This window comes from Ictalurus furcatus, chromosome 19 (genome assembly GCF_023375685.1).
Source record: "Ictalurus furcatus strain D&B chromosome 19, Billie_1.0, whole genome shotgun sequence".
Taxonomy (NCBI): domain Eukaryota; kingdom Metazoa; phylum Chordata; class Actinopteri; order Siluriformes; family Ictaluridae; genus Ictalurus; species Ictalurus furcatus.
The window spans coordinates 6,101,285-6,112,649 of NC_071273.1; the positions used below are offsets into that span (position 1 = coordinate 6,101,285).

At 38.6% G+C, this 11,365-nt stretch overlaps 2 protein-coding genes across 3 annotated transcripts in view; both read right to left on the bottom strand.

Moving 5' to 3' along the window:
* Nucleotides 1-11,365, bottom strand: part of LOC128623031 (zinc finger protein 850-like) — a 207,434-nt gene that overhangs the window by 118,059 nt on the left and 78,010 nt on the right.
* On the bottom strand, nucleotides 585-9,738 carry LOC128623027 (interferon-induced GTP-binding protein Mx1-like). 2 transcript variants are annotated; one of them, XM_053649871.1, is made up of 12 exons: nucleotides 9,528-9,738; nucleotides 7,494-7,631; nucleotides 6,659-6,810; nucleotides 6,384-6,522; nucleotides 5,829-6,027; nucleotides 5,531-5,609; nucleotides 5,321-5,443; nucleotides 3,696-3,837; nucleotides 3,065-3,223; nucleotides 2,755-2,831; nucleotides 2,313-2,570; nucleotides 585-1,433 (listed from the first exon to the last, which is right to left on the bottom strand). In XM_053649871.1, the coding sequence occupies exons 1-12, from the start codon at nucleotides 9,715-9,717 to the stop codon at nucleotides 1,212-1,214; spliced, it is 1,878 nt and encodes a 625-aa protein (XP_053505846.1). In that variant the 5' UTR covers nucleotides 9,718-9,738; the 3' UTR covers nucleotides 585-1,211. The 2 variants fall into 2 exon arrangements, with proteins under 2 accessions (XP_053505846.1, XP_053505845.1); XM_053649870.1 differs by having other exon boundaries at nucleotides 7,494-7,634; nucleotides 9,528-9,612.

The window sequence follows — 11,365 nt, forward strand, 5'->3', positions numbered from 1 at the left end:
ATTAAGAACGTTAGAAAAATTAAGTAGTGCCAGAGGAGGAACAAAGACGGCCAGAAGCTAGGCGATGGTTTTTGCACACTTACAGATTATATTTGGGTAATATTTGGTTAAAAGTGGTGAGAGTGTACAAAATTACTTTGTAAAGCAACAAAGTACTCACTGATAAAACATGCTACATAATGCTGGGAAAATGCCACACATGAGAAGTTTTATAGCATACAATGTGTAGGTTTTTATTTATTTATTTATTTTTACATTGTCAGTCGTATGTTAAAGGTGCAGTGGACGATTTTTTCCCCTTAATAATATTGTGAATAAGATGGGAAATATGTAGAATATGATGACACACACACACACACACACACACACACACACACACACACACACACACACACACACACAGACAATGGTTTAAGCTGTGACTTTTTCATTTTCAGGCAACATTTACTTTACTGTAATGTTTGATCTCTGATCATGCTTCATTGTCACTTCTGTAGAGTTTTATTGTGACATAATATGACACCAAGTAGAGCAAAGATGGGGTTGCAGGGAGCCTGGAGTATATCCCAGGGGACTTTGGGCACTCGGCAGGGTACACCTTGGATGGGGTTCCAACACACATTCACATACTATGGACACATATTTTAGAGATGGCAATCAGCCTACAGTACATGTCTTTGGACTGGAGGAGGACGCTGTAGTACCCGGAGGAAACTCTCGAAGCACGGGGAGAACATTCAAACTCCACGTACACAATCCTGACATGGTATGTTTAATATATCACCAGCATAATGTGTGTGGGATTAAGACAGAAAAACAAGTAAAACTTCCAATGACGTCCAAACTAGATTTTATGAAAGTTTATTCCTAATTAATCATTATCAATCCAAGTGAAAAAGAAATAATAAAATCATTCTCCCAGCAAGTATAAGAAGCAGAAAACAGTCCCAAAGCAAAAAAAAAGTACATCTAGGATAATTTTGTCACAGACTCAACACAGCAAAGTAAGAAATCGCATTAACAGATATTTCAATTACGTTTCTCTAAATATTGTGCAACAAACAAAAAATGCAAGGCTTTTAAGTAGCTATATGAACTAATCATCTAAAAGTAAATATATCAATTATTATTATCATTACTACCTGCATTTCCTAAAGTTTTCAAAAGTTATACATTTTCCTGTAAACCATAATTGACTACAAATTTGAAATTTAAAACAAGACCAGTTTGACGAGGGCCTCCGCCAGACGTTTCTGGCGGCTTTTTAGGTTGTTGCGTTTGATGTTGATGAAATGATCTTCTTCCAACAGATCATTAATGTTATAATTCTGCATGAGCTGTAGCATTTCTCTCTGCAGCTGCTCCGCCGACTCCTGAAGCACCTTGTACTTGATCACCAGCGGCACCTGGTCAGCCAGACGGTTACTCGCAATCTAAACACATATTCAATTAAGAAAAATTTACCCCAAACAGAGTCAATCAAGATAAGGCGTGCATGTTGTGTTTGACATTTCATTTCTTGAACTGGAGCGATAAGGCTACAGTAAGCAACAAGTAATAGAAGTCTGTCTCAAATAATATTGTAGTCAAGACCGTCCAATTCCAAGACCAGGGCCAGCCGAGGTCGAGTCATGACAGAGTTTTTAGGGGGGAGGGGATCCAGGCCAAGCCAAGATCGAGTTCAAAAGAAAGGAAAGCCACACCAATTCGAGACCGAAAACCATCAAATCCTTTTCGAGGCCACGTCTTAACTTCAACTAGTGGGCATCATTTGTACATTGCGCCAGTGATTAGGCTGTTTTCTAAAATTAGGTATTACTTGGCTCAATGGTTAAGGCTCTGGGGTACTGATCAGAAAGCAAAGGGTTCAAGCCCCAGCGCTGCCTAGCTGCCACTGTTGGGCCCTTGAGCAAGGCCCTTAAGCCCCTATTTGCTCATGTCTGGTCCTAGCTTCCTAACAACCTGGCATTTGCAAAGAAAAGAATTTCATTGTGCTGCAATGTATGTGTATGTGAAAAAACCCATCTTTTAAGTCCAAGTGCAAATGCCAAGAGAACTCCAACTCCTCTCAAAAAAGTCAATACGCAGGTATAAGTGGTGTGTTATGGCTAAAGGAGTGTTCACGTTATATGTTCGTGAACTACAATAATCTGTCAAAAATCAAAGCAGATATTACGCCTTGAAATGAGGATTTCAGAGTAGTGTCCATCATGGTTATGCCCTCTTACTGTGGTTGAACATGATAACATTGCAAATAATCAGAAATATCATCAGTAACACCAGGAAATGAACGATTGACAATAACCACTTACGCTGTAGTAAGACTTGAGGTAGTGCGTCAGATCCTCCAGGGTGGCTTCAGTGTCTGAGCGATTGTACAAACTATTGCAAGGAGGGCGAGCCACGCCATGAGATTGTCTCTCATCTTCTTCCTCCATGCGCTTCAGCATGTTCAGGATGTTAGTGTAGACACTATCCTGACTATAGATCATCAGCTCCATGTTAAACTGAGTCTTCAGCATCGATTCAGCCTCGGACTCCTTCAGCTGCTTTATGTTCTCGATCTTGGTCTGGAGGAACAAAGGACCATCTCACCATGACATGCTTGAACATGATATTCCCTGACAGCATGCTTCTTGTACTAGACCTTTTGGTTCATGTTTATCATATATTGTCATTTGGTGTTCATGGTCCAGCAAATGTAGGCAGAGTTTCAAACGTGTCTGTAAAGTTCGTGTAAATATGAGGACCTACTTTTGTCACTTTGAGGAGATTCGGGAAGTCCGGAAAGTTGGATTGAGCCAGCTGGATGAACTCATTCCTAATGAAATCTAAAAAGAAAAAGAAAAAAAGAAAAACATTAATTTCTGTAATAAATCTCGATGCACACAAAAGGCAAAGCAGAATGTGGAAGAGAAATTGATGTGGAATCTGTGGAAATATGATGTAGTAGTAAATCGTGATATTTTCCCATTATTTATTACCTTACATGTAAGACAGAATACAAAGCCTGCAAAATGGCTCCGTACATTTATCTTCAAATGTGTTCATATATGCCATTTACCTGAGATGTCCTTCATTCTCCTGATGGCAGGTTTCTCCAGCTGTTTGATCTGGTCCTTCAGTATAATCTCAAAGGTCTTGTAGTTGATGAATCCTGGGAGTTCTCTGCCTCTGTATTTTTCTTCATACTCCTTCACTTCCTTCTCAATGCCCTTGTTAACTAAAAATCCCCTCCGCCACCAAAGTAAAGGTTCAGGGTAAAGGTAAACGCCATAACCTTCAGTGTGGTCCATCCTATATCCCATCCCCACTCATGTGTTTGTAAAATAAGAGTGGACACTCATACTGTACAAGAACACTTTTAACAGATTTATAACAGAAGATATGGCTTCATTATTCTTCATCTATGACTTATAAATATGTAAATATACAATTTCCTACAAATCTGACTAGCTTCTCAGTTTAGATAAGATTTTTTTTCCCCAGAAAATTCCTATTTAAATTAAACAAAGATTATGTTGAAATATAGATGCTTGGTGAAAGGTTTTCAAATGTGCAAAGTCATACCGTAGGTAGTACCTGCGGGAAATAAATTAGTAAACTTTTTTATTGCAATATTTCAGGTACCCAACATCTGTAACACCCTTGATATACAGACACAGAGATATATCATCACACCACATGTCACTCACATGTCTTTCCTCTTTTGTCTAGATCCGTCTTCCAGTCATTAAACTCTCTCCTCAGAGTGGAAATGATGTTGACATGTGGCACACTCTTCGTCTCCTCTCCAATTGTTATGTTGATGGCGTCCTGCGTGAATGCTGTTATTTTCTAATAAACAAACAAATGCCTGTAGTCTGACTGATTTTTTAAAAAAGAATAAAAACTCAGATGCACTCAGTGTAATACGGTAGCGTTTTAGTGAAGTGTGTCTCCTGCTTGTTGGAATGAAAACCTGCACCCACACCGGCCATTTGCAGATAAGATTGGAGACCCGTGCTCTATACCATTCATTTGCTGTTTGGGTAGAGTTAAATATGGGATTATTTTGTAGATCGTTTATGAACATCTCCTGATTTCAGCTCAACGTCAACATTAGCCAGAAGGTTCGTAAAGCTATAATGTAAAATAAAAGCAGATATAAAGGAAAACGGAATTGATGGTCGAGCCACACATATTATGGAGAAGCCAGTGGTCCTGACATTTCTGCTCTCCGGACCTGCCTGATCCAACCTGATGCCCTAGGTCTGGATGGAGCTCTCATCAACTGGAGGCTACAGTCTTGCTAAGGATGATACTGCTTGAAGTACAATGGAAATGGTTTTGGACCCCAATTCCACATTTACGTTCTCGTTGTGGTTACTGGGACTACGGTTGCTGTGATGGCCTTGGGACTGCGATTACCACATGCAGTTTTACACTCAGGTCTCTTTTGGTGAACAGTGGACTAGTTCAACAAACAGACTTCATGTTAAGACCATAATGAACTTTATATTACTTTCACACTATCCGCTGTTACCCAGATGAAGACGGGTTGCCTTCTTAGTCTGGTTCCTCTCAAGGTTTCTTCCTCATATCATCTTAGGGAGTTTTTCCTCACCACTGTCACTACCGACTCACTCAATAGGGATAAATTCACACTTAAACTCTCTATCGTGTGTTTATATATTTCTGTAAAGCTGCTTTGAGCCAATGTTCAGTATTAAAAGCGCTATACAAATAAAAGTGAATTCAATTTGCCGAACCCAAATACGGGATTTTTCATCTTTGTCGGTCTGTGAGCAGGAAATCAATTGGGTTCCTTTCCAGGGATGAAAGGAATAAACAGTATGTCAGAAGATCCTAAGTCAGATAATGTAAAGATAAGTTTTGTTTATATATATAATGTGTGTGTGTATATATATATATATATATATGTATGTGTGTGTGTGTGTGTGTAATCATTTATTCATCAGCCACAGAAGGGATGAAAGTAAGTGGTGAAGTGATGAGTTGATCTACAATAGCTAGGCCCTTCGTGTTTTCCTTTCATTCCGGTCTCCAAACTGCTTCAACAACGACCTGCTGCCACTCGCTCTCTTAGACTCTCACCTTTTAAGGTGCGATACATTTCAGAGCTGCTCAAATTAAACTCTGGGTATATTAGGCAATATTTGCAGCAGTACATCAAGTGCATGGTGAAAAACTCTGGATATACTAGTTACCAAGGAAACAATAACCAGGAAATGACTTTCCAAGGACGTGTTAAATGATATTATTCCAAATGTCAGGATCTTCGCTGTTAGTCTTTATTTCGTTTTTGTGTACAACTCACATCAGTCAGGAAGTCCATCCATTGTTCTGGATCTGTAGGAGGCCCAGAGTTGTAGCGATCCAGTTCAGTCTGAGTTTCAGCCAACATCAGCTGGATTTGCTCCTTCAGCTGCGGCAGAGATTTCTAAAACACACACACAGCCACATTTTACTACCAGCAAGTATTTTACTATGAGCAGGGACATTTATGTACCATACAATCTAGCTTTACCTCGATGTGAAGGACAAGTTCGAGTGTGAGATTCTCAGCCAGCTTGGGAATGGTGGCTTTTCCTGCTTTATACGGCATCCTGTGAAAACCGCATTTTTACATTCATCTCACTGAGTATTTTTTTCAACAGCAACCATTTTTTAAATAGATTAATATGATTAGGACCACTTGTACTAGCTAACATGGTTAATACTCTTGTATTAAAATTGAAATTCTACATACTGCGCATTTAAAGATTCCCGATGGCAAATTCCGGAAAATTCTCAAGACATATCTTCCCTGAGATTAAAATGTCTACCTGAAATGTGGGTGTTCTATAAAGAAGTGCTTCTCCTTCTCGATGGCTTCGTACAGAGAGATGCGGTCCACGACCTCCTGCTGTCCTTGGCACCTGACGACCGTATAGCCTTTGGTGAGGAAAATGATGTCGTTATTGATGACGGACACCACCTCATCCTCCTTGCCTTTGTCCACCAGGTCGGGCTTTGTTAGGATGCCTGTTATGAACACACATGCAAAATGTTTATGGAAGATATCTTGTGTACGTGTTAAAACATCACTGTGGAAGCGCTGGGCGTGGTCGAGAGGAATGGAGAGCAGAGCTGCGGAAGGTGAGCGGTAAGGATCCCAGACCTGTGCGAAATTTGGCTAATGAGTGTTCTGTTCAGTAAGTAGTGGCAAGGATAAAGAGGGTCGAGACTAGAGCTACGCGAGAGCGAGAGCTGAGCTGCACAGAGCTGCGTGTAAGCATGTGCATTGACCTATGCACAGGGAAATAAAACTGCTATACTTTTCCCTCCAAACCGAAGAGAAGTGTTACAGTCACAATTCACTATATATTAAAAATACAGACCAATCGTTCTTTCACCGAGTAGATCGATTTTCTGAGCCATCTTCAGCGCTTCAGTAGTGGTGATGTCCACGTTACACGGCACCACCACCAAGATGATGGTGTCTTGTTTTGTGATGAACTTTTTCATCAGGCTCTTAATCTGAAAAAGTCACACATGCACTGATACATTTCAAAATGCTTCATTTGATATTTTATCAGAGTTTACAATGTCATATTTAATCAGTATACCACATAACAAATACGATCCATTTAAATAATCCTTAAAAGCAATTGACCTGTTCTCCAATGTCCTCCGGTTGGCCTTCGACTGGCACTCGGACAATACCAGGCAGATCGATGAACGTGAGGTCGGGAGCATTGGTCGACGTCACCTCCAGGCTGATGAGCTCGTCGCTCATGCCCAAGGTTCCAACTATTTCATTCTGAGCTAAAAGAAGAACATGCACATGAGACAGTAATAATTAACACAAAAATAAGTCAGCTAGGTAAAATATATAATTAAGCAAAGCTAGCTAGCTAACAAAACAGCAACCTAATTAGATAGCGAATGTTTAGGAATAAGTCCAAACAATGTTGGCTTGATAAAATTTGAGAAAGACGCTAATCAAATTAGACTGCTAATGTTAAGGAATGTGCCCAAACAAAGCTAGCTGGCAAACACAACACAACACGGCAATGGGACAGAATAGTCATAATACAATCACATTTTCATTTCATTTTATTCAAGTTTTTATTTGTAAAAGAATTTTACAGACTATAGCTTTTACCTCCTCCTCTTCAGCATTAGATAGGACTTTGTGTAGCTTCATTACAAGTCAAAAAAGTAGCTAAGCTTGCTTGTATTCAACATTAGTCCGCTTAGGACTTAGGTAAGTACTCATTGAAATTTGCTTGATTTTGTTGTAAGCTTAATAATAATAATAATAAATAAACAGTTAGTTCCTGTCCACTAATTTGACTGTATAAGTGTCATCCCAAGATTTGACAGCGTGACATTCACTGATAGAGTGAAAACAAACCAAATATTTGGCCATACTGTGTCTAAAATGTCAGAGACTTGATAATCATTTCCTTATAGAGCTGTACGACTATGATTCACAACATTGTTACCTTTTCTAATCCATCTCTCCACATCTGCTGGATCTGCAATGTCTCTCTCAATGTCCTTGTACTTGATCTTTCCATGCCAGAAGTCCTTCTGTCTGCTCTTCTTCATCTTGAGCTCAAGTGGACATCGTGTCACGATATCTTCTTGATTAACGGCAGAGAATATAACCGTAAAAAAGTCGAATAATCCTCTCTGACATTTATTCATCTTTTTTAAACATTTGAAGCCATCCTGAAACCTATGTCATACGTAGCGATTTGCTGTATGTTCAGAAAGTTTCAGTGTAAATAATGTTAAATATAAAGACTTTACAATCATTACATATCTCTCTATGTTACTATTGACTATTAAGTTTCTATTGGTAATGAACATTACATTAGGCTAACATAACTGTGGACATAATACTTGATAGTGATACTTGCTATGAGAGTGAAAATAAAATGAAGATGAAGAAATGCGTTTGAAATAGATTAAACCTGAAATTAAAATTTCACGTACGTGAACGTAACTTTATCCGTATTAAAGTTTCGGCTCCGTTAAGACTCTGTTGATGTCCCTGAAGTGGTCCGATCGGTGCTGTGAGCATGTGCACTACTGTATGTAAATTAGGTTTGATCGGGTTTGTAAATTCTTTTGAAATGGAAGTATCTTGCGGACAATTTTCAAAATTAAACGCAAATTGGATTTGCAGTTGTGTTTCCTACTTGTGGACACGTAAATTGCGACAGAATTCAAGCAAAAACGAAAATGCAAATCGCATATTACCGCGTTTTCGTATACGTGAATGTACAATGTCCGGCAAATTTCAAATGCCACGCAAAATCCACTTGCAGTTGCATTTCACTTGCAGTTGTGTATTACGAGTTACGACCCAGTCAGAAATACTGTAGCAACAGCAATTACCCCGTTGGCTACGTCACTTCCTCGGCATCGTACGTAGTGTGCCAATATTCAAACAGATTCGCAAATCCCTTTGCGTTTGTATGACGCTTCACAGAGACACCGGTCAGTTAGTATCGGGGTGGGAGTATAGGCCTACTATGGGGCGTGTTTGTATTTGTAAGTGACATCGATCACTACAGTCGCAGAGAACGCAGTCACCGTAGTAAAGTTGGTTTTGGATTTGACATTCACTACAATTCTTCCGAATTCTGTCACAATTTACACGTACACTAACGCAAATGTCCTTTTCCTGCAAAAAAAAAAAAGATCTGCAAAGTACTTCCATCCTCTGATATCACGAGCCTACTTCCTGAATTCATTTACAGATATGTCATACATATTTCACATTATATTAAATAATAACAATACAATTATATTAAATTAGAGTTTAAAGTCATTACAGATAAAAGTTGGATGTAATTATAATGTTATTTGACTTTTAAAAAAAAAAAGTTAGATGAAAAGGGAAATATCACTGGTTTTTTTGTTTGTTTGTGTCATATATCAAGGAGGTAACTCTGGACTTAATTTCCCAGCAGCCACTGCACCATACTACATCATTGTCACAGGACCACCTGCACCTGTCTCACATTTCTGTTTAACAAGCACTCATATACATAGCCACTGTTTGTACTGCTTCCTCGTCTTACCTATTGTCTATCTTGACCTTTGTCCCTGTACCATGTTTTGTTTCATAGTTTATGTTTAGCCTTAGCCTCAGTATTTTGCCTATGGGTCTTAGTGTCTTTGTTTTGTTGTTTGTTTGTTTATTAAACTGTTTGAACATCTGCGCTTGCTTCCGTATCTTCCTTTGTAACGTGACAGTTTGTTTGCTTGTTTGTTTGTTTTTGAGTTATTTTTTATCTTGAGCTACAGTATAATGAGTGCACTCAAATGCACTTCGGATATTTCATGAAATAAATAAAACGAATAATTATAATCATAGCAAAAATTTTAAATAACAGCAATAACAACAACAACAACAACAACAACAATAATAATAATAATAATAATAATAATAATAATAATAATAATAAATCACTTCTTTTTTTTTTAAACCCATATGATTAATAAGTTGACCCATGGTGTCTCACCTCCCCCGCGGGGCAGAGCGACTCCGGACAGCGCCTCCAGCACCGAGCTCTTCCCCGAGCTCTGGTCTCCGATCACGGCGATGGCTGGAAGCGCGAGGTCCTTCTCCACACCGAGCGGGCGCAGAGAGTCGATCAGGTCGATGTACGGGCGCACCTTCTCCTCATACTGCTCACTCAGGCTCGCGCTCATCTCTGACAGCTGAGAAACTCGGCAAAGTAAGTCGATCAATAACTAATTAAGGTCGTTTTTAGTCTGCGCTTTTATGCAGCTCTGTTTCCTCTGAGTTAAGTGGAAAAGTGAAACTGATGCACCAGGTCACTTCACCTGTCATGCAAAGCCCCAACGGATCACCTGAGATCCAGACCATATTTAGCGAGACTGATGCAAATACAAGTACAAATGCAAATACGGCCAAGACGAGTCGAAGCCAATACAGAAAAACCTCTTCAGATATCCCTAGTTCAAAGGTGGGTCAATAACTGTGCTGAATTTACCTCAAAATTGTGGGTTCAAGAAAAAGGCATAGAACATTTTTAACCAAAGAGCACATACCGAAGACACTGCAGGGTATTTAAGTCTTTGTACTGTTGCTACTTAGTGGCTGTGTGTGTGCATATATATATATATATATATATATATATATATATATATATATATATATATATATATATATATATATATATATATATATATATAGGTGGGATAGGAAGGGGTAAGATATGTCTTAAAGTGATAATATGTCAGGAAAAAATCATTACATTTTAAAGGGTAACTTTCCATCAATATATAATTTATCCATATAAATACCTCCTTGTTTCAGGTTTTGCTTTTAGTGGGTAGCTGTAAAGTCAGCTTGGTGGCATTTAAATTTTTTATACCAGATTTCCTGTACATTAATAAACTGCTTTTGGAGCATTACCTGGATAGCCAGACATATGATCTCAACATGATTCCGATTGAACAACAGGCCTAACGCTAAAGCTTAACGTTCTAATTTGCGATTGCAATTTACAGGGTTGATAAATAATAATTCAGCATTTTATTGGCACTAATTGTTGCTAATGGAATGTTCAATTGTTACATTCTTTAGCTAGAAAAATCTGCCAAAAATCAAAGTATGTACTTATGCACAAAATTAAAACAGATATAAAATAAAGCAGAATTGTTCCCTGCTCTATGGCATTTTTCATTAAGAACGTTAGAAAAATTAAGTAGTGCCAGAGGAGGAACAAAGACGGCCAGAAGCTAGGCGATGGTTTTTGCACACTTACAGATTATATTTGGGTAATATTTGGTTAAAAGTGGTGAGAGTGTACAAAATTACTTTGTAAAGCAACAAAGTACTCACTGATAAAACATGCTACATAATGCTGGGAAAATGCCACACATGAGAAGTTTTATAGCATACAATGTGTAGGTTTTTATTTATTTATTTATTTTTACATTGTCAGTCGTATGTTAAAGGTGCAGTGGACGATTTTTTCCCCTTAATAATATTGTGAATAAGATGGGAAATATGTAGAATATGATGACACACACACACACACACACACACACACACACACACACACAGACAATGGTTTAAGCTGTGACTTTTTCATTTTCAGGCAACATTTACTTTACTGTAATGTTTGATCTCTGATCATGCTTCATTGTCACTTCTGTAGAGTTTTATTGTGACATAATATGACACCAAGTAGAGCAAAGATGGGGTTGCAGGGAGCCTGGAGTATATCCCAGGGGACTTTGGGCACAAGGCAGGGGACACCTTGGATGGGGTTCCAACACACATTCACATACTATGGACACATATTTTAGAGATGGCAATCAGCCTACA

What these genes read in the sequence shown, in the direction of transcription:
- LOC128623027 (XM_053649871.1), bottom strand. Translation starts at nt 9,717, where the DNA reads ATGAGCGCGAGCCTGAGTGAGCAGTATGAGGAGAAGGTGCGCCCGTAC. An exon ending in CGCTCTGCCCCGCGGGGGAG is followed by an intron (nt 7,632 to 9,527) that starts GTGAGACACCAT and finishes TTAATCAAGAAG; the next exon opens with ATATCGTGACACGATGTCCA. An exon ending in AGACAAAAGAGGAAAGACAT is followed by an intron (nt 3,224 to 3,695) that starts GTGAGTGACATG and finishes GGGGATTTTTAG; the next exon opens with TTAACAAGGGCATTGAGAAG.